This window comes from Heteronotia binoei, chromosome 2 (assembly GCF_032191835.1).
Source record: "Heteronotia binoei isolate CCM8104 ecotype False Entrance Well chromosome 2, APGP_CSIRO_Hbin_v1, whole genome shotgun sequence".
Classification (NCBI taxonomy): domain Eukaryota; kingdom Metazoa; phylum Chordata; class Lepidosauria; order Squamata; family Gekkonidae; genus Heteronotia; species Heteronotia binoei.
Window position 1 is genome coordinate 169869645 of NC_083224.1, and position 23844 is coordinate 169893488.

The 23844-nt window shown below is 43.1% G+C and overlaps 1 protein-coding gene across 1 annotated transcript in view; it reads right to left on the minus strand.

The window, feature by feature from the left end:
* LOC132567373 (adenylate cyclase type 10-like) overlaps window positions 1-23844 on the minus strand; it is a 94534-nt gene that overhangs the window by 19588 nt on the left and 51102 nt on the right. Inside the window, exons 20-26 of the mRNA XM_060233047.1 lie at window positions 23341-23382; window positions 22927-23277; window positions 10717-10776; window positions 6953-7001; window positions 4869-5100; window positions 2614-2721; window positions 914-1089 (exon numbers count right to left, since the gene is read on the minus strand). Coding sequence (XP_060089030.1) covers window positions 914-1089; window positions 2614-2721; window positions 4869-5100; window positions 6953-7001; window positions 10717-10776; window positions 22927-23277; window positions 23341-23382 — 1018 coding nt within the window. The remainder of the gene's footprint in view (window positions 1-913; window positions 1090-2613; window positions 2722-4868; window positions 5101-6952; window positions 7002-10716; window positions 10777-22926; window positions 23278-23340; window positions 23383-23844) is intronic.

Sequence of the window (23844 nt, forward strand, 5' to 3'; positions counted from 1 at the left end):
AGGGGGAAAAGTCACAGTTGACATTTGGTAGCCCTAGAGGGTTTTCATGGCAAGAGAATAACAGATGCAGTTTTGCCATTGCCTGCTTTTGAGCAGCAACACTAGACTTCCTTGGTGGTCTCCTATCCAAATACTAACCAGGACTGACCCTGTTTAGCAGTCAAGATCTGGTAGGATCAGGCTAACCTGGGCATCCAGGTCACTGTAAATTGCACATATCCTTAATTCCAGTGCTTTTTTTTTGTAGAAAAAGCCCATCAGGAGTTCATTTGCATATTAGGCCACACCACCTGCCCTGGGAGCACGTAGCTGTACATGGTGGGTCGGGCCAGCTGTGGTGCTGGCCAGCCCAGGTGGAGTGCTGCTCCTGTGGGTTCCTGCAGAAAAAAAGCCCTGCTTAATTCTGTATTGGACTATGGCCAACAACAGTAACATTGAGATGGATCTGAGTGAAACATTAAAAATGATTTCTCAATACAGAGGGCTTTTGCACAATTTATTTATTTATTTACTGCATTTCTACCCCACCTTCCTCCTCAAAGGAGACCCAAAGCAGCTTACATCATTATCCTCTCCTCTGTTTAATCCTCACAAGCGCCCTGTAAGATAGTTTAGGCTGAGAGTGTGTGACTGGCCCAATGTCACCCAGCAAGCTTCCACGGCAGAGTGAGGATTGGAACCTGGAGCTCCTAGATCTAGCCTGACATACCATGCTGACTCTTTGATTAATATGCTCATGAAAAAGAAATAGCAGAAGGTGATACAATCCCATGCCTGGAAGGTTTATTTGCTTTTAGAAGAGGCTTCCTAGCCCATTCATGCTTGAGTTCCAGAAATGGGACTGGGTAGCAGGTGATCCTTTTGAACGCCATAACTCCACAATTGTTTTTTAAAAGATTTGTTGGCATCCTACCCATTAACCATTTGCAAAGTATTCTGCTTCTTCTGACGGGACATATGTTTGGAAGTTTCCACCATGGACATGAAAAAAGCTCCAACGATGGTCCCCGGGAAACTTTTCTTCAACAAATCCAAAGCTTTCTTCTCCATCTTTTTTGCTAAATGAATCTGACCCATATTGTACGAGACCTACAGAGACACGTGTGGGATAAAAGCACAGTGATCACTGTTAGCGTCACTAGGGTACTCTGGTCAGAAGGTAATTAGTCTAGTGCACTGAAGTCCCTCAACCAAAGATATTCATCTCTCGTTTGTAAAGAGGTGTGTGAATAATTCTGCTAGTAAAAGCTTGGGGACCAAACTTTAAAAAACAAACAAACTTGGCTAGCCAGTCACATCAGAAATGGAGTGCCTTTCATATGCAAGGGAACAAATAATTGTTCATATATAATTGAAACCAAAGATACATATACCATTTCCTGTTTTCGTCCAGAAATTTGAATGCCTATGTGCCAAAGCATGTGGGTGAAAACAAAAAAAATGTCCCAATCAATGCTCCCTCTAAGCTGTGGAGTCTTGTGAGCAAAAATTCTACTTTGTTGCCTGCTCCAGTTTGGGAAAGTACTGCTTGGGGGTGTTGCCAGCTGCAGGTTGGGATAGGGGGGTAGGGTTGCCAGCTCCAGATTGGGAAACTCCTGAAAATCTGGGAATGGAGCCTGGAGAAAACAGTGACCTTAGTGGGGTACAATGTCATAGAGTCCATCCTCCAAAGCATCCATTTTCTCCATGGGAACTGACTAGGGACGGAACTGGCTGATGAACTAAAGGACTGCTATGAACTCTCATAAATTTTGATGCCATTTATGGCAGTTGATGAAGAAAACACAAAATCTCTGAGCTGTTTAAATGGTTAAGAGCTGTTTGGTTTAAAGGTTTTTGGCTGGGAGCCATTTAAACCCTTGCTTTCTGCTCCACTTAAAAAGCCGTGGTGCCCCTGCTGCTCGGCTGCTTAGTTTAAATGGCCGGGAACCATTTAAACCCCTGCTTTCTGCTCCCTGACTTGGGAATGTCAGGTCCCCCTTGCTTTCTACTTTTTGCAGGGAGGTTTGGGGGCAGTGCCTGGGAAGGGCAGAGTTTGAGGAGGAGAGGGAGCTCAGTAGGGATAGAATGCCATACAGTTTGCCTTCCAAAGCTACCGCTTCCTCCAGGAGAGCTGATCTTGGAGATCCAGGCCCATGGCATCATTATGCAGTCTGAAGTATCTCTAGCTACAAGAATAGGGCATGAAATGTGAAAGACCTGAGAAGCTGCTGTCAATCAAAACAGGCAATATTAGCTTTGACAGACTAATAGTGCCATACCAAGCAGAGTTTAGAACGGTGTAATTTTGCTTAGGGTGCCACTGCAAAGGTATGACTTAATAAAAGGTAGCTATATATGCACATGTGAAATCAGGACCCCTTGGGGAAAAACACATGTCTGGCCACACCCCACCTTCCAGCCAGTGGTTCCCCAACATCCTCTTGCTTGCCAATCAAAGCTCAATTTCTACGAGAACTTGCATGGGACTTGTTCCTGACAGCAAGGAGGCAACATGTTCCATGTTTTTTAGGCTCTCCCATGTTTTAGGGGGAGTGACAGAGAGGGGAGTAACAACTGGAAGCATCCAGATGGTGCCACCGAAGAGTATTAACTAAGAAGATGTCATCTTACCTCACCCTTGAGACTGTACAAAACAGACATCTCAAACTGGCTAATAACTTTCTGTTTGGTCTCCAAGGATCTCAACAGGCACTCTGCCGTATTCAGGTATGTAAAGGCCTCAGATAAGAAATACCAAAGGATAGAGAATTTACTTTTTGTAACTTTATTTGAACCACACACACACACACACTCTAGGCTTGTCAACTCATGAACCTATAGGTTGGGTTCTAGGGGGTAAAACCCAAAGTACACCTGGAGAAGTATGTGCTGGGACATAAACCAGTGGGGTTTTGTCAGGGTTGGGTAGGGGGCAAAGCCTAGTGACTCAGTATTGTAGGAACTTGAGAACGTAAGAAGAGCCCTGTTGGATCAGACCAGTGGTCCATCTAGTCTGGCTAATTAGTTCCTCTGGACGGCCAACAAGGCATAGAGGCCAAGACCTTCTGCTGAAGTTGCCTCCTGGCTCTGGGATTCAGAGGTATACTGCCTCTGAATGTGGAGGTCCCTTTCAATCACCATGGCTAGTAGCCATTGGTAGACTTATCCTCCATGAATCTATCTAATCCCCCTTTAAAGCTGTTTATTCCTGTGGCCACCACTACAGTCTCTGGCAATTAATTCCACATTTTAATCACTCTCTATGTGAAAAAATATTTATTTTTTGTCCATTCTAAAGCTACTGCCCATCCGTTTCACTGGATGTCTTCAAGTTGTAGTATTTTGGGAGATGAAGAAAAATTTCTCTTTGTCAACTCTCTCCGACTCGTGAATCATTTTAGAAACCTCCATCACAAGGGTGGCCAAACTGTGGCTCAGGAGCCACATGCAGCTCCTTCACACATATTGTGCAACTCCCAGAGGTCAAGGAGGAACTTAATGCAGGCTTACTCTCAAGTAAGCATGCATAGCATCGGGACCTCAGTCAGCCTCTGAGCCATGACTCATATGTAGGTGACTGATTCCGCTATGTGTGAAGTGGGGAAGAAGGGGCAAATGGGCAGGTTTGCAAACTCTTCTCCACCACAGAGATAGTGCAGAGACCTAGAGTGGGAAAGAGAGTGCAAGAGCCAAAGGAGCCAATTGAAGAAGGGACAGAATTAAAGAGGGTGGCTCAGGGCTCCACCTTAGTTTCATAGCTCTTTGAAGAGATTTCATCCTTAAGTAATCTGTTTGATTCCTTTCTTCCAGTATGTGCAGGTTAAAGGGTTTGTTTGTTTTTTAAAGAAAAACCCACCAAAACCCAAAAACAAACTACAAAAAAATTACTCAAGGTGCTCAATAATGTATTTATTTATGCCATAACTTCTGCAAGATTAGTCTTTGCTATTTACTGGGGAAATAAGATAATTCTAAATAAAGAGGAGTGGTTGGGGAAACTACAGAACATACACAGTTGAATATACTAATCTATATGGTGAATGGTTAAAAAGTCAGGTAAGTATGATAAATGGAAAGTTCTTCTTACTAGGATGGTGAACTGAACTTAATAATGGCTATACGGCCTTTTCTGCATTCTCATTTTACTCGCTGGTAAGTTCCTGTTTTTTGGCAGGCGTCTGTTCTGCGTCTGTTTTGCTCACTCTAGTGGTTGATTTTATGTCACACAGATTTTAAAAACCTGTAGTTTGAAACTTCAGGGAGATATGCTAGAAATAAACTTGTGTGATATTGAATTGACCACTAGAGGAAAATATGTATACAGAACAGAAACCCCCCTCCATCCCAGAATTTACCAGCAAGAAAAATGAGCAAACGGGAAAGCTCTATATGATTTGTTTACAAAATTTAAGATGTATTTGTAAAGTTTTATTGCATCCAACTTTCTTTTTTCCAGAATAAATTTAACACACCCCAAAATGCATTAAATATATCTAGATCTAAGCAGTCCTCTTTTAAGACTTAAAACTTTGACAGTAAAGAAAGAAGAAGATTACATTGGATTTATATCCCGCCCTCCACTCCAAATCTCAGAGTCTCAGAGTGGCTCACAATCTCCTTTATCTTCCTCCCCCGCAACAGACACCCTGCGAGGTGGGTGGGGCTGAGAGGGCTCTCACAGCAGCTGCCCTTTCAAGGACGACCTCTGCCAGAGCTATGGCTGACCCAAGGCCATTCCAGCAGGTGCAAGTGAACGAGTGGGGAATCAAATCTGGTTCTTCCACATAAGAGTCCATGCACTTAACCACTACACCAAACTGGCTCTCAGAAAGAAAGTTAGCAGGAGTTATGAGACTGATGGGGAATAAGGGAGATGTCCCACTCACCATGTAGTTATTGGACAGGCGTACGTAGGCAGCAGCACATTCCAGCAAGTAATAAAAGGCACGGGCGTAGTTCCCCAGAGCCATACAGTGGTGAGACAAGGGCACGATGACAGACTCCACAATCTCTTTGCAATAACAGTAACCTATGTTGTTGACACTGTTCTTGCCTGATCGAATAATCTCGAGGATTTCATCCAGCTTGACTATAAATGCCTTTTCTGTATCCTCATGTCTGGCAGAAAAGACAGCAGGGAAAAGAAAGGTCAGTGGCTTCTGGATCGAGCTTCATCTCACCCCAACATGAACAGCAGCAGCAGCAATGACAAAAATAGTTGAAAACACCCAGAATTACTGGACCCTTCCGAACTTAAGGCAAAAATCTGGCTGGTCAGCATGTAGGAATTAACCCCAATGAGGCTTGCAGGGTGTAAGGCAACTGAGAGTAAGACAATGTGATAGGAGTGGCCATCTTGTTCCTAATGATTCTGTCCCATTAACTTCTCCAACAGATGTGAGGGTCTTATTTCAATCTCCAGAGCCGCCCATATTTTTTTCCCCTTTGGGCTTCCATCATACCACCTGAAGACTTGGGGCATTTAAGCTTTAATGCATGGCAGATCATTCCACATGCCTTTGAAACTCACAATATGCCAAAACTGTGATGCTCTGAGTTCACCAGTACCTCACAACCTCTGAGATGTCCTGTAGAAACAGACCCCACACACTCCTGGCCCGTAAACTCTCTGATAGGAAACCCCCTAAAAACCGCATGCTCAAGTGCAACTAAGGCCTCATTACATGTCTGGAATTTCAACAACCATATGGAAACAGCAGCCTCCATCACAAGACAATGCTTGGCTTTCAAACTTCTAGTATTTTGTGGTGCTTTCCCATATTTTGCAATAAGCAGGGCGGTGGTTTTTTTGAGCAGGACTGCACAGAACGCAGTTCCGGCTGGCTTGGTGTTAGGGGGTGTGGACTAATATGCAAATGAGTTCTGGCTGGGCTTTTTCTACAAAAAGCCTTATGTGTAGCAATGGAGACATCAGAGGGTATAGTCTAATATGCAAATGAGTTCTGGCTGGGCTTTTTCTACAAAAAGCCTTATGTGTAACAATGGAGACATCAGAGGGTGTAGTCTAATATGCAAATGAGTTCTGGCTGGGCTTTTTCTACAAAAAGCCTTATGTGTAACAATGGAGACATCAGAGGATGTGGACTAATATGCAAATGAGTTATGGCTGGGCTTTTTCTACAAAAAGCCTTATGTGTAACAATGGTGACATCAGAGGGTGTAGTCTAATATGCAAATGAGTTTTCAGCTGGGCTTTTTCTACCAAAAAAAGCCCTGGTGATAAGTCACTCAAACTTTGTTCTGCTGCTTCAGACCAGCATGGCTACCCACCTGAATCTATCTTCCCTCTACAAAGCCTAAATCATTTTTTTTTCTGTCAACATACTCACCAGTCCTCTCACGGTTTTGCTGCTGGATTTATCTGCAATATTTGCAATCCCTTTGACAATCAGGTATTTGAAATGCAACTTTATTGTTTTTCTCTGCACCTTAAAATGCCAGGGTGGTGTAGTGGTTAGGGTGTCAGCCTAGGATCTAGGAAAGTTAAGTTTCAAACCCTGTCTCCGCAATGAAGCCTTCTGGGGAAATTGGACCAGCTTGGGCCAGCTTGGAGAATGCATTTAAAATTAAAGTTCTTTCTTTCCCCCTCTCCCTCCCTCCATCTATTTGCCTGCCTGCCTTCCTGTCTTGTGACTCTCAAACATCTCACATTCATGTCTTGCGGCTCTCAAGCATCTAACATTTATCCTATGTGGCTCTTATATTAAGAAAGTTTGGCCACCCCTGGTCTAGAGTACATCTGGAATTACTCGAACAGAGAAAAGCATTGGAAAACTTGAACACATTTAAAGCTGGTACCATACAAATGAGTTTCTGTGGAGTGTAAGGACATGACCGAAGGAGCCAGGTATTAACATGTACATAGAATCATCCCTCAGAGTCTGATCAAAATGCTGCTCCCCAATCATACCCAGTTATACCGTAAACAGAAAAGTCTTTGCCGCCATACCTAAAGAAGTCTGCCAGATTTAACGGTATCCGGGTGAAGTCCAGTGTGCCTTAGTGAAAAAATAAAGTTAAGATAAATGTATTGGTCTAGAATAAATTCTGTGGTTCATTCATAAAGTAAAGAAGGAGATATAATTTACTGACACAATTATTACAACCCACCAAGCACTCCCTTTGACTGGCCTCCTGTTGAAGTCTCAAAAGGAAATTGCAGAGCACCTTCACTTGCTGGGCTGGATGCAGACAGTTTTTAAAAAATTAATCTTGCCCAATTCTTGCCCAGTTCTGCTCCTCATACCACATGGATGTGGTCCACGCAGTTCTCCAGCACAGTCCTTTTTAGTAGTTAAAGGGAAACCTCCTCTTTTCTTTTTCTCCAACAGAAAAAAATGGTTGAATCTAACGGATTATAACTGACTGGATTGAACTTTGTTGGCAAGACACTAACCAGGGACACCTGTGCATCCGCAATCCTGGAGTATATTTGGAACCGTGTAGCCCTTTCATGCGAAGATCTCTGCCTGCAAAGCAGACATTATACAGCCCTGGAAGAGAATGGAGATAGCTTCTCTTGGAAGGAGCCAAGAAGTCTAAAGATGACCCAATTTCAACTTCAGATTGGCAGAGAAGCTACTTTCTCATACAAATGGTGGCATGGTACAGGTGAGGCCAAAGTGAGTCTTTCCCAATGCCTCTCAACCAGATGGTACAGGGAAGAAGCCAGACATTTGTGATCAGCTCCATGGGCCCAGCTGTATCATTCAGAGGCACTATGCAGCCTCATGGAATCCCATCAGAGGAAGGCATCCCCACAAATTGTAACAACTGTATGTGACAAGGGACAGAAACTCAGCCAGTTAATAGCTGGCAAAGTAACTAAGACCCCGTCCTCCCAGTGAAACAAAACCACTGATTTTCCAGTTTGGTGGGTACATGTGCAAAAGGACAAAATGTTAACTCTGTAACTGTACACCACCCCAGCTTCAGCATCCCCCCACCCCAGTCACACACACTCTTTGCTGCTCCCAGCTATGTTTTAAAATCTGTTTGAAGGCCAGTTGGCTGCTTCTTCAGTGCCAATTTCTTTTTTAAAAAAACAGACATCTTCCTTGAAACAAAGAGGTGATCCCATAGCCAATCAGATTTAGATACATGATGACATCATTTATTCATTTAGAACATTTTATGCCACCATGCCACTGGATCAGGATCCCCAAGGTGGCACACATGAAAACATCTGAACATGTTAAAATGTTTACAATGATAAAATAATTCAATAAAAACACATAAAGATATAGCACCAGAATTGAGGGGGGGCAATAACCATTACTGAGGGTGCACCGAATTAAACAAAAAAGTTTGCACTCACTGACAGAATACATCAGTAGAGGAAAACAGACAAATCTCCTTGGGGAGGGAGTTCTAAACTTTTAATGCCATGACCGAGAAAACCGCAGATGATGGGGCAACTGAAGATGATCAAAATGAACTGGTAGGTTCACACGAGAAAAGGCACTCCTTAAAGTGAGCTGGTCCAGGCCACAGAGGGTTTTAAAGGTCAATATACCAGCATCTTGAAGTGAACCCAGAAGCAAATCTGAAGGTAGTGTAGATGGAACAAAATTGGAGTGATATGGCCCCTATAACCCATCCATTCAACACAAGGGCACCCCACATTGCAGTAGTCATCAAGGAGAAAAGATACTCATGGGCAATGCTCTCATTCTGAGTAGGTTTGCTTGGTCTCCATGATATTGCCATGTGGCCAAATTTGGCTATGTTAGCTATTCACTATTACGAAGTAGATAAATTATTTAAAACCAGGACTGCAAACGGTTGCTAACTGGCATAAAACTGAAGATGTTTTCATCCCCACTCTCCTCTGTTTTAATACCAGACTTGAAGAAAAAATGGAGTAATTATACCCAAAGTACAATTAATGGGGCAGTTTCTAAACTTATGAAAAATAACAGCCCTGGTATCTGTTCCAACTCAGTTACTGATGCAACACAAACTTCCAAAGAATCCTAGAATTCCCTAAAACAGAGTTTGATAACCACTTAAGCAAACAATAATGGATGCTGCTGGATGATAATTTAAAATATAAGGTTTGTTTCTTGCCCAGAAGTAATGGTTTAGAATCCTTGTGTGTTACACATCTCTTTAAGCCCGTCTTCTGACATCACAAAATATCTAGACTTGTTACAGACTCTCTGTCCTAGTCCTTCAGTCACTCCCTTTCTCTACACCATCTTGGGGTCCCAAGCACAGCATACTTAGGCTGCTGAATCCATACAAAAGACACTCCCTTTAAGTATGGGATAAAATTTCAGAAGCTACTACTATCAGAAGATCCTTAGGACATACCTGATTCTATCAATCAGGGCTTTTTGTTTTTGTGGCAGGAACTCCTTTACATATTAGGCCATACACCCCTGATGTAGCCAATCCTCCAAGAGCTTACAGTACGCCCTGTAAGAAGAGTCCTATAAGCTCTTGGAGGATTGGCTACATCAGGGGTGTGTGGCCTAATATGCAAAGGAATTCCTGCAACAAAAAAAGCCCTGCTATCAGTGTTGATGTAGTCTCACTCCTGGAATACCTGTACCACTGAACTGATTCTGGCACCAATGTAGTAGGCTTGCCAATCCCCAGGTCCCAGTGGGGGTTCTTCTGCTTTCCCAGGCTTCTTCCTGCCCCCAGTCAGCTGGCCGGCAGGGGGAAACCACGCCCCCAGAGGACCATGTGCCTTTCTACCTCCGGAGGCTTCAGTCTCTGATTGAAAGGCTTCCTCTTGGGATGGTGTGTCTGTGTTACTTTGAAGAAGTTGGCAATCCCTCGCTTGAAGAGAGGCCAATCCCTCGCTTCAGAGTCGCCAAAAACGGGGTGCAGGGGGGGAGGGAAACATCTGCTGAGCACTTCATTATTCCCTATGTGGAGATCAATTCTCATAAGGTATAATGGGGAATTGATCTGGAGGTTTTGGGGGGCTCTGGGGGAGCTGTTTTTTGAGGTAGAGGCACCAAATTTTCAGTATAGTATTTAGTGCCTCCCCCCAAAGTACCCCCCAAGTTTCAAAATGATTGGACCAGGAGGTCCAATTCTATGAGCCCCAAAAGAAGGTGCCCCTATCCATTATTTCCTATGGAAGAAAGACATTTAAAAAGGTGTGCTGTCCCTTTAAATGTGATGGCCATAACTCCCAGGGAGTTCAATTATGCTTGTCACACCCTTGTTCCTGGCTCTACCCCCAATGTCTCGTGGCTCAATCCCCAAAGTCCCCAGATATTTCTTGAATTGGACTTGGCAACCCTACAATGTAGGTTGCTTCTGGTCAGTCTCCGAGTTCCCAAACTGGAGTGTAAAATCAAATGTGTATGTTCGCATGAGTGAAGAGGTGGAGGAGTGCCAAACTGGAAGGCTTCTGCCACTGCTGAAATGTTGGAAATAATTTTGTTAAGAGCAGGGAGTATTTCCAGTAATTTTAAAGGGGCATTGCTCAGGTCAGATCTTGATTAATAAATCTCAGACTGCATGGCCTGGTGAAGTATTAAAAAAGCAATCCTTCCCACTCAAGATGACTCAGCTCCAACCAGGAATTATTTTTGCAGGAAAATGAGAAGATAATAAATTATTCATCAGGAGATAAGAGGATTCCCTCCCACAAATTTTGGAGCGGGATGTCTCTGTCCCATCCCATTCCCCATTATCTGTCTCCCCCACCTTTTTTACAATAATAATATAGTACATTTAAAATGAGCTTACCTTTTCTAAACATGTGTTTTGATATTTCAATTTCCTTGAAGAATGCATTGCCCAATGATCCTAGAGGTAAGAAAGAAAAGCACACAGTGTATTTCCAATATTAATTCATGATCCAAATAATCATTGTTGTCATTATCAACATCATCTTAACAAGAGAAGTAACCAGATAATTGGAAATGGGCATTTTCACCCTTCCAAGCAAGTTGTGTGTGTGTTGGGGGGGGGGGGGGGGGCTTGACCCAGGAAGTCATGGGAAAAAATGGGTATACCCATTCAAAGCTTTCTAAAGGCACCAAACTCCTGTTGAGCCTTCTCCTCAATTCCCTGCCCTGAAGTCCCTCTCTCCCCTGCCCACTGCCTTTCTTTAATTTTTATTTTCATCAAAATGGCTTGAAAATGAAAGCACTACACATAATTGTTATTTAGGCTTGCCAATCCCCAGGTCCCAGCAAGGGTTCTCTCGCTTCCCCAGGCTCCTGCCCACTCCCAGTCAGCTGGCCAGCGGGGGAAGCCCTGCCCCCACAGCCACCATGTGCCTTTCCACCTCCAGGGGCTTCAGACTCCACTTGGAAAGGCTTCCTTTTGGGATGGTGTGTATGTGTCTTTAAGGTTGAATGGGGGCAGGGGCATAACAACATGGCTGCTCCCAGTGGCTGTGAAAGCAGCCCAGACCCTCCGTTGGTTGCACAATCATTTCATAGATTCTTTGCGTAGGAAAGGTAAACTTGAACCTTCAGTTGCTCTGTGTTACTTTGAAGAAGTTGGAAGTTCAGCAACTCATGAGTAAAGATGCCAATCCCCAGGTGGGAGCAGGCCTTCCCCCACTTCAGAGTCATCAGAAATGGGGGGGGGAGCGGAAAACATCTGCTGGGCACTTCATTATTCCCTATGGAGATTGATTCCCTTAGGGTATAATGGAGAACTGATCTGGGGGTATCTGGGGCTCTGGAGGGGCTGTTTTTTTTAGGTCACCATAGTATCTGAGGACTCTCCTCAAAATGCTCTCCAAGTTTCAAAACGATTGGACCAGGGAGTCCAGTTCCATGAGCCCCAAAAGAAGGTGCCCCTATCCTTCATTATTTCTAATGTAGGGAAGACATTTAAAAGGTGAACGGTTCCTTTAAATGTGATGGCCAAAACTCCCTTTGGAGTTCAATTGTGTTTGTCACAACTTTGTTTATGGTTCCACCTCCAATGTCTCCTGGTTCTACCCCCAAAGTCTCCTGGCTCCACTCCCAAAGTCCCAAGATATTTATTGAATTGGACTTGGCAACCCTATTATTACTGGGTTTCTATTTCCCCCAACAAACACTGAAAAAATGTTCCCATGTTTAAATAGATGGACCTATAGCAGTAATTCAGCTGCTTTTGAAGAAACCATCGCTGGACCCTATGGTTCTAGCTAACTACTGCCCAGTTTCGAATCTATCATTCCTGGGAAAGGTAGTTGAGAAAGTGGTGGCAGAGCAGCTACAGGTTTTCAGTATGCTGATGACACCCAGCTCTATCTGTTGATGGATGGCAGTCGGTCTTCTGCCCCTGAACATCTGTCCGAGGCATTAGAGGCCGTAGCGGGATGGCTGCGGCAGAGCCAACTGAAGTTAAATCCAACTAAAACGGAGGTCCTGTGCCTGAATCGAAGGTGGGTGGGTTTGTGCACCCAGTTCCCAACCTTGGATGGAACTGTGTTAGTGCCAACCCAACAAGTGAAGAGTCTGGGAGTGATCCTGAATGCCTCACTTTCTATGGAGGCCCAGGTCACGGCGGCTGCCGGGTCTGTCTTTTTCCATCTACGACAGATCAGGCAGCTAGAACTTGAAGGAGCCATGAAGCCTGGAACTCTAGATGACCCCTGGCTAGAGATGTAAAATTTCCGGAAATTTTGAAGCTCGGAAAAACCCTCAGTTTTTTTCCAGAAAAAACCAGAAATTTTCAGAAAAAATGAAAAAAATGCTAAATTAGCACTTCTTTTTTCTTTTCCAGAGTGAAAGTCATTCTGTTACTTTAGGAACATAAAATATGACTATGAAATTATCACAACTAGCATATTAAAATATAGTGTATCCAAACAATTACAAACAGAATTTACTTTTAAAATAATATTTATTTGTAATTGTAACAAATGGAGCAACAATCTCCTGAACTGTTTACTAGTTGATGTAGAGCAGACAAAAAACCTCCACAAAACAATTTTTAAAAATCCAGAAGTAACAATTATTCATATTTCCTCTCCACAGTATCAAATATAAACAAAAAACCCATTCTCATAAAAAGAATTGAAAAGGGGGGAAGTGTATAGAAGGGAGTGTAGGACTAAGTTTCAATGAATGGGCATGACCTAGGACTTGCTTGTCCTCAGTGCACAGAAATTAGAATAATCTGATACCATACATATTTTTTAGAAATGATTTGGAAAATATTTGAACATCTTGTCTTAAAATATTTTATTCATCATGTTAAAAGAAAACGTTCCATAATCATTTTTTTTCTTTTATTTTTTTCAATTTTTCGGAAAAAAACAAACAAGGCTTCAGGAAAAAAATGGAAAAAAACCTGGGTTTTCTCCCAAATTTTTCCAGTTTTGTTCCGGGCCTTCACATCTCTACCCCAAGCCACCTGCTTTCTGAGCTAACTGCTTCCCCTTATCCTTCAAATTTTGCAAACCTCAGAGTGATCTTCTCAACTTTACATATCTGGGGTGGAGAAAGTACTTCAGATGACCCCAGCCACCTGCCCACTGAGCTGACCTTTGCATTGAACAGTTCACCTTCAGATTTCCCAAACTTCTGATTTAACCATCTCAACTTTACACGGGAAGTTACTCTAGATGACCCATAGCCACATGTGCACTGCTATTCACCTGTTTTCTGAGCTAATTGCTTCTGTTCGTCCTTATTCGTTGTTCCACTATTAACACGTTAAGTTTCCATGTTGTAACGGTTAAAAATGATTGTTTTCTTAAAAATAAACAGTTTTATAGATTCCCAACTGTGTCTTCTGCATATGGTTTTTGTGAGGTTCTGACATCTTCTATGAGGGGTATTTTTGACCCCAATTCCAAATTTTTCTCTCCTTTGTCCTGCATTTCTGCAGAAAGTTCTGATTTTTTTTTCTTAGTAGTTATCAGGTTTCTGTTGGTTTTTGCTGTAATGTGGGGGTCATTTTGACTTCTATGCCAAAGACAGGGGTGGCCAACGGTAGCTCTCCAGATGTTTTTTGCCTACAACTCCCATCAGCCCCAGCCATTGGCCATGCTGGCTGGGGCTGATGGGAGTTGTAGGCAAAAAACATCTGGAGAGCTACCGTTGGCCACCCCTACAGTTGGATTTTTTTCCTTTGGAGGATTAAAAAGACTAAAGGTTTTAATGTGAAACCAAACTGGAAAATGAGGTGTGTGTGTGTTGGGGGGGGGGGCAGGTTCAACAAATGCCATTCAGATTTGAGTGCCTTAAAACAGGGGTGTCGAACTCATTCGTTAAGAGGGCTGGATCTGAAACAAATGGGACTTTGTGGGGCTGGGCCATGTGTGTCATAAAATATAATGTGAGTTAGGAGAGATATAAACGTTACAAAGGATACTGACAAACACAATTAAACACATTATGTTTTAATTTAAAATACAAACATGCTTAAAACTCTTGCAATATTTTGTTTAAAATGGAAAGATGGGCGAATAGTGGAATTTAGCAAAGCAATTTTACAAATAAAACAATCAGAAAAATCACAAGGATCACAGCAGAAACTAAAAATATAAAATGCTCTGAGCCTGGGGAAACAATGAAATGGCATTGCAAGCTTTCCCCCAACCCCCGGGGTCTACTCAGATTGGCAATGGCTCTCCAGTGTAATACCCCCTTTGGCTGTGGGTTCCCAAGTTAGAATACTCACTAGGCACCAGTTCTCAAGTCCACTGAGCAGAGACAAGCTGGCTCGGAGTATCAACCCTTTATTTTCAAGGTCACAACTCCAGGAAGCATGCACTTCAATTGACTATAGAAACACTGAAACAGCACAAAGTTGCAAGGAAAACATGGAATGGATTTTCTATTAAGTCTCTGGACCCTATCTATATGGGCATAGAGACCTCAGTGGAACATCAACTCCAAATTTTCTTTACAGCTTTGTTTCATGCTGCAGTCAGACAAGGCAGAAAGAGCAGGGAACTTCAGCAGCCTTGAAGCTTCAAAGGGTATGGACAGGAGGGGGAGGGGAGAAAAGAGCACAGTGAGCCTTCTGGTCTGCAGGACAGACATTTTACATCCCCACCTTAAAAGAAAGGAAATTCAAGAATAAAAGGAGAAAAACAAACTTCAGGAAAAGTAAAAAAAAAAAAAAAAAAGGTAGTCCCCTGTGCAAGCACCAGGCGTTTTCGACTCTGGGGTGACGTTGCTTTCACAACATTTTCATGGCAGACTTTTTACGGAGTGGTTTGCCATTGCCTTCCCCAGTCATCTACACTTCCCCCCCAGCAAGCTGGGTACTCATTTTACCGACCTCGGAAGGATGGAAGGCTGAGTCATCCTCGAGCCGGCTACCTGAAAACCCAGTTTCCACCAGGATCAAACTCAGTTCATGAGCAGAGAGTTTGGACTGCAGTACTGCAGCTTTACCACTCTGCTCCACGGGGCTCTTTATCAGGAAAAGTATGTTAGATTAAAAACAACAGCCCAAGTTGCAGGGGGGGGATGAAACAAGAAATTGTTGCAATATCCAAGAAGATCAAGAAATACAAAAGTGGGATCCAGCAATACAGACAAAACTTCCAATTCCAGACTAACCAAAGACAGTTCTACAAAGCACTAAAGGGAGATGAAAAGGCAGAAGTGAAACCAGACAAAGAAAAGACAATAATCTTCTGGTAAGAACTCTGGGAAGACTCCAAAGAATACAGTAAAAAAGCCACTTGGATCATATATGTGAAGAACAAACTGAAAGGAAAGCAAATGAAGGATCTTACAATAACCCTGGAAAACCTGCAAAAACGATTCATAGTCACAGAATCAATTCATAGTCACAGAAGGGTCATCTAGTCCAATTCCCTGCACAATGCAGGAAATTCACAACTATCCTCCCCAACTCCAGTAATTCCTGCTCCATGCTCAGAAGATGGCAACCCCCCCTCAGAATATGGCAAAAACAAAACCAACAAACAAAAAAACCCCTCTCCAGGATCCCTCAAAACTGGCCTGGAGAGAATTGCTTCTTGACTTCAAGGTAGCAATTGGCATTTCCCCGGGAAGGGTAAGAAAGGGCCACAAGAACTAAGCATTGATGTTGAAGGAGAGCCCCTGAATAATTAATTAATATCCCTATAATAATGAATATAAGGATTAAGAGCATGCTTTGCCTTTAACATGTCTGAAGTAATTTTCCGTTAAAATGCTGGCCACAGCTCCAGCTGGATGATTAGATAAGAAGAAGGGCCCCGTGGAGGTGCCTTGCTGAAATAGACAAGTGAAGGAACTTGGTCATGGAAATTTACCAGGGAGAACTCAGTGGAGGCGGGACCCTTTGAAATCAGATAAGCTTATGTGCCTGCTTGCTTGCCTCTGTGTGAATAAAGCTGTCTATATGCAGAATGATTGGAACTCAGTCTTTGGGGCAGCAAGCCCAACAGGGTCCTACTTTTTGGTACCAGAAGTAAACCTCACTTCAAACCAGAAATTCTGTGCGGACCTCGTTATTTTTCTGCTACAATGCAACCCTTCCTGCCTGCCTTCTCATGATTTGCCTAAATTCACAGAATAAGCATTATTGTCAGATGACCATCTAGCCTCTGTTTAAAAACCTCCAAAGAAAGAGAGCCCACCACCTCCCGAGGAAGCCTGTTCCACCAAAGAACTACTCTGTCAGGAAGTTACTCCTAATGTTTAGCAGGAAACTGTTTTGATTTAATTTTAACCTGTTGGTTCTGGTCCAATCTTCTGGAACAACAGAAAACAGCTCTGCACCATCCTCTATATGACAGCCTTCAAGTACTTGAAGATAGTTATCAAATCACCTCTTGGTTGTCTCTTCTTCAGGCTTTTTTTTTTTTAACTAAATATGGTTTGAATATTCAACAAAGATATAGCAATGGAATTTGGCCTTGACAAGTATGCAGCATTAGCAGTGAATACAGGAAAGACTGTTGAGCCAGAAGAAAACAACAATATGAAAACACTGAGCTTTTGTCAGGCTGGGCCACGTCGAGCTGGGCCATTTCTGTACCTATTTAAGAATAGGTAGCAGAGATATAAAGGACACAGAAAGACACAATTAAAGATTTTTTTTAAAAAAAAAATTAAAACATCCTGAAAACATTAGCACTTGATCTTAAAGGTGCTTTCTTGATATTTCTCCCATGGGAGTCAGGGAACTGGGCAAAGGAAGCTCTGGCTCTTTCCTTCCTTCCCCAGGGGACAAGGAGGGGGAGCAGCCTCAGCCAACAGAGGCTTGGCTCAGTAGCTTCGCTGTGTGACTGAGTCTTGCAAAGCAAGCTCTGCCTCCCCCCCTTCCTCCCCAAGGGAAGAGCCTCAGCCAATGGAGAAAATAGAGGTTTTGCTTTGTAGCTCCTGTGCGATTGTGCAAGCCTTGCAAAGCAAGCTGTTATGCAGAAGGAAGCAAAAGAGAGGGAGAAGGAAGCAGATGAGAGCCAGTTGCTTGGGGGCCTAAAAGGAGCCCTCCGGGGGCCAGATTCGACCCCCGGGTCACATGTTTGACAACCCTGACTTAGGCAGTGCCAATTCTATGACACCCAGCTGGCATTATCGATTTGAAACATGCAGAATCAGAAGCAATAGATGGCAAAACTCACAAGATAATGACAATGTATAACTCACAACATTCTAGAAGCGATGTTTATCATCTTTACTTACCAAGAAAATTAGGTTGAAGAGGTCTCCTTAAAGTTAAGCAAGCAATTGAAGAAGAAAATTGAGCACTGAATGACTACACAATGAAAAGCAAAGGGAAGCTTCCAGTTGAAGTCTACAAGAAAGACTTATTTAAGGTTACAGAAACCAAAGAAAATTACAAAAATTTTGCAGTCAAAACCACTTTGACAACTGGAAGGAAAAGCACTTGGATGGGCAACATCTGAAAGACAAAAGAGAATAAAGTTGATAGTGAAAATACTTGGAAGTGCCTCCAAAATGGGCACTTGAAGAAAGAAACAGAAGGACTCATTCTAGCTGCACAAGAGCAGGCACTTGAAACAAAAAGTATGAAAACTGAGATTCAGAAGACCAGTGATGACAGCAAATATCGACTTTGCAAGACATAGGATGAAACAGTGAACCCCATGGTCAGTGCCTGCAGCAAAATTGCTCAAACTGACTATAAAGAATGTCACTATAGAGTTGCAGGTATGTTGCACTGGAATCTTTGCAAGAAGTATGGCCTACCATCCACCAGAAATTCATGGGCCCAAACACAAGACAAAATTATGGAGAATGCTCAAAACAAAGATTCATTGGGACTTCCAATTACAAACAATACATTGGGACTTCCAATTACATTACATTTGGAGCATGACACCCCTAATATCACAACTATGGGGGGGGGGAAGAGAGAGAAACAGGGTTTGGATCACTGATACTGCAATCCCAGGAGAACAGAAAAGAAAGAGAAGACCACTAAATACCAAGACCTATGAACAGAGTTAGAGCACCTTAGTTGTCATCGGAGCCTTTGGAGCAGTGCCTAGAAGTCTGAAAAATCACCTGGATATTCTGGGAACTAAGCAAATAACACCAGTCAGCTCCATAAGACAGTGTTGCTTGGAACAGCAAGAATCCTGTGAAGATGCATCTGCAATTCCCAAGAACTTGGCTAGATCTCAAATTGCAGAACACGACTGTAACAATTCACAGAAGAAGAAGGAGACTTCATGTATGTGTAGTTGAGGAGGGGGGATAAAACATCTTTACCAGAACTTGCTCTCATCCACGATGGACGTTTAGAAAAGACGTGTGACAATGACCCCAGTCCTGGAAAAAAAAAAGCAGAATTCAACAGTATGCTCAGAACCATTATCTCTTTGAGCTTTAGTTATTTAAAAATGCAGTATTAAATATACTAACACCCTTAGTAACCCCTATTAACTTTGAGCATCCAGAAGTAAGGAAAAAGTCCTCCCCATTAAAGCAGCCAACCTGGATTGAGGCCATTGTAATATGGAAGAAAGGATTTAACTCTCCCCTCAAGTATTCCTCTAGGTGAACATTTAAAAAAATTTAAACAGGAGTTTTGTTGCCCCTTATAAACGACAGTCAGCACCATTAGTTCCAGTGAGCAGATCCTCATAATACAATATTTTATATAGGAAGTGATGAAAGAAAGAAACAAACAGCAAGGTCTAGGGGCCAGGAAATGCAGGACTCAGAGGAAGTAGGGTTGCTAAGTCCAATTCAATAACTATCTGGGGACTTTGGGGGTGGAGCCAAGAGCAAGGTTGTGACAAGCATAACTGAACTCCAAAGGGAGTTCTGGCCATCACATTTAAAAGGACCACATGCCTTTTAAATGCCTTCCCTCCACTGGAAATAATGAAGAATAGGGGCGCCTTCTTTTGGGGCTCATAGAATCCTTTTGAAACTTGGAGGGTATTTTGGAGAGAGGCACTGGATGCTATGCTGAAAATGTGGTGCCTCTACCTCAAAAAACAGCCCCCCCTCCGAGCCCCACATACCCATGGATCAATTCTCCATTATACCCTGTGGGAATCAGTCTCCATAGGGAATAATGGAGTGCCCAGCAGACATTTCCCTCCCCCCCTCGCTTTCTGATGACTCTGAAGTGGGGGGAGGGCCTCCAAACCAGGGGATCCTCTGCCTCCACCTGAGGATTTGCAGGGGAAGAAATTATATAAGGGGAAGAAATTATATAAAATGCAAAACTGTTTCCTGTATTTTCTGGAAAGATAAACACATAAAATGCAAAGCTGTTTCTTGCATTTCCTGGAAATGTAAATCTATAAAATGAAAATCTGTTTCCTTCATTTCCTGGAACCTTGACCCTGCACTTTTGTTTTTCACCCTGCTATATAAAATATCTGATTCACTGCATCTGAAGGAGGGTTGTAGTCCACAAACACTTATGCTGCAATAGAAAGTTGTTGATTTTTTGATAAAAACTATCTGCTCAAAGTCATCACTATGGTTGATGTAGGTGAAAGGGAGCAGTCTCTCTCCTCTCCTGTTTCCCACATTACTCCAAGCTTTGTCATCTCATGGCCAGGACTAGTAAAAGCAAATGGATACTCCAGTGCTAACTAGAAGAGGAGGAGAAGGAGGAGTGTTTTCAATACATTTTTCTGTACCGTAAGAAGTCTCAAATCTGCTTGCAATCACCTTTCCTTCCTCTTCTCACAACAGGCACCTTGTGAGGCAGGTGATGCTGAGAGAGTTCTGTGACTGGCTCAAGATCACCCAGCAGGCTTCATGTGGAAGAGTAGAGAATCAATTCTCATTCTCCAGATTACAGTCCGCCACTCTTAACCACTACACGATGCTGGCTTTCGACACTCTCTTAAGCATATACAGCACTCCCTTGAGCATACCCACGCAATCAGGAAAAAAGAAGCTGCTTATAGAATCCACAAGGATGAAGGCACTAGCCTCTCTGTGCTGTAGTAAGGCCCCATTTTGTGCCACTGTGTTACAGGTCTTCAGTAATATAAGAGGTGACATGTCCTGAGTGGTTGAAAATTCTCAGGTCAGGGCAAGGATCAGAAGCTTCACATTGTCCTTCATCATGGGGAACCCCAAACAATGCCATTTAGCCGCCCCCCCCCCGTGGTGTATGTCCCTTTAAGAGGGTTATATATAAGTTAAGATAGGAAGTAGGGAGTGAACCTTGCAGCTGTAGGACATGGTTTTATGTTGTGTGTGTTGACTGACTTGGAGATAATAAAACAAACTTGAAGACTGACGTGGAGGCTTTATTCAAGAGACATAACACCCCCTTTAAACCAGCTGGTCATAGCTGATTCTTTGCTTTCCCACCAAGGACTCAAGGTTTCTGTCAGTAGTGCTATTCACCTCTCACACACACCCCTTTCAAGAAGTGATATTTACCTTTAGATGACCTAGTGGGAATGTCCCGTATCCTGGGCATTACTACCTCATCTGAGGCATTGGCATTATTTGGGCCATTATATAACTCTGATCCTGTCAAACAGAAAGAGATGCTGAACAATTCTTGCTGTAGTATCTCACAACTAGGTCACAAGCAAGAATATTCCCTCAATCCCCACCTTTCAGGTCCCCAAAAATTCTGAAAATATTTTAGAATATTCACAGCCAACATTTTGAGGCTCCCAGGTCTAATTCCCACCCCCCCAAAAATTAGTTTAGCATAGTTTAACACTGATTGCCATAGATTAGCACACGGGTGGCCAGACTGTGGCTTTCACACAGTCTGTCCTTCCTTCCTTCCTTCCTTCCTTCCTTCCTTCCTTCCTTCCTTCCTTCCTTCCTTCCTTCCTTCCTTCCTTCCTTCCTTCCATCCATCTGATGTTCATGTCTTGTGGCTCTCAAACATCTGACACTCATGTCTTGCAGCTCTCAAGCATCTAAAGTTTATTCTATGTGGCTCTTATGTTAAGCAAGCTTGCCCACCCCTGGACTAGTCTGTGGTTCTGCTGGGATTATCCGGTTTGATGTTGTTTCTGTTGGGCTTGTTAGTTCTGTTTGCATTTGGAGGATTTTGGTCAATGGTTTCTCTTGTGTGTTTGGCTATTGGCTTCTTTGCCTAGAGAATGCATGGAATTTTTCCCCAAGGGAAACAATGAAGACAAGTAGGATATCTGGGGGACACTTGCTCAAGGACCCATAGAACTGGACCCTGCAATTCTACTGCCATTTGTTTGTGATAGTCACTCCAGCTCCACAGGAAATAATACACTTCCAAAATTCCAAAACTGCATTGGGAATCCAACGAATCCAGAATACTGGCACAGAAACTCTTCCTGAAAACTGAATCTGAAAATTTTTACATCCCTATAGAAGTTAAATAATTTATTTAAAGGTCTATTCAGCATTGCCCTGACTTGGATAGCCCAGGCTTACCCAGTCTCATCAGATCGCAGAAGCTAAGTAGGGTCAAAACTAACTTGGATAGTATTTGGATGGGAGACCTCCAAAGAATAACAGGGTCATGATGCAGAGGCAGGCAATGGCAAACCACCTCTGAATGTCTCTTGTCATGAAAACTCTATGGGGTCATATAATATAGCGGGTTCTCTGCATTGATGAGGTGAGATGGTAGTGAAACCTCAGCTCTTTATTGATTCCAGCATAGTAGCCAGTTAAGCTACAAGACAGAGGAAATGGCCAACGGGGCCCAAACTATATACAACTCTGGGTTCCCGCACAAGCACGGTATTGGGTCATTCAAACCGGCCGGTTCCCTATGATTGGTCCCGGGCAGCAGGTATTTGGATTCTGCTGCCTATTGTTCCCAGTTCTCCAAGCTTGGTCTGTATGGCTCCAATGAACCAGGCCAGAATACCCTCAATAGTCCACAGGTAATCTTTGGTCCCCATACATAACAGGTCACCTTCAGTCAGCTGTGACTTAACAGCGCTTACTACCACCATCACACTCAGTCTGTTCTGCTCTGACACACTGGAGGATGAAGGTGGAATGTTGTATCCCATTGGTTACACTACTGGTATTTTAGAACAGAAACAGGGGTGTATTTAGCTAGTCTGTTATGTTTACAGTTTAACTTATCAGTGCCTTTGTATTCCGCCGGAGTCAACTGACTCCCCGGTGATGACAAAACTTATCCAAAAAGCCTGCCTATGCCTTCTACTTCTGTCTCCCTTTTTCTCTTATCTGGAATAAGTTGTATTCTGCCTGAGTCAACTGACTCCCCGGTCACGACAAAACTTATCCAAAAAACCTGCCTATGCCTTCTACTTCTGTCTCCCCTTTTCTCTTATCTGGAATAAGTTGTTGCTACTTTCTTTGAGCATTCAGGTTGCACCCTTGAAAACTCCTTAGTATTGCAAACTCAGAGAAGGAAGGGAAAGGACTCACTTTCCTATTGACCTTTCTTTCTTTGTTCACAATCCTTCAGCTTCTCACCTCACAACCACAGGTTAGTGTAATTACCAGCAGCCAAAGTCTCTCTCCCCCTCCCCATTTTTGGGTTCCGCAGCACCCTATAACCAAGGGTACCCCTATATCATCACCACAGACATGTGGCAATGAGGAACTTTACCTACGGTTCTCATTGTGAGAGACACAATTTCTGAAGCAGCTTCACTCAGGTTGTCCTTCTCTGGCTCATTTCTAAGCTCCTGTGAATCTATTTTCCACAGCATGCCCTCCACGGCGTAGCGGTGGAAAGCTATGAAATCCCCTTCCCCACAGTACTTGCACTGGTGAGCGCCACGTTCCAGATAACTGGCACACTTGAGGTGTAATGCTATTTTCTGGCTGTTGAGCCAGAGCTCATAGGCAGTCTCTGACAACAGTGGTGTGCAGAAATTCATGACTTTGCATTGCATCACTGCCTCCTCATGCTTGATCCGGTTGGCAATGACTTGCCCAAGATCTGAAAGACAAGTTGGTGTTTGGCCTCAATGCTTTACTCTGTCAAAGTACCACATCCTGTGTCCACCCTCCCAAACATCTACCGTGGTGAGAGAATAAAAGCAAGAACTACTGAATTCTTCTTATTGGGTAGATTCTAAGCAGTTGGATTTTTTTAGCCCAGACTTAAAGTCATAGTGATCATGTTGTGCCATACTTTATGAGATGGGAGACAGGAAATAATCCTGCTGTGAAGGACAGCTGACTGCAGATGTGTTAGATTCCACCTGAACACTTGACTGACAGAGCATTCAGGAAGAATTCTACTGTTGGAGGGAATGAAGTGGCAGTTGAAAGTGTTACTTGAGAAGGAAAGTGGGAGTGAATAGAGAGGAAAGTAAAGGATCTTAGAGGATCCTGAAAGAGGGAAGTACACCAGTAGTCCTTCCCTGAGGGAAATAGCTCCTAGGGGGAAAAGTGTCAACCCTATCAAATGTTAGACAAAATTGGAACTAATGGGTATATTTCTGTCTCCACAAACTTTAACAATTTCGTAACAAATAAGCTTATGCCTGTTTAAGGAGTGACAAGTGAAATGATCTCT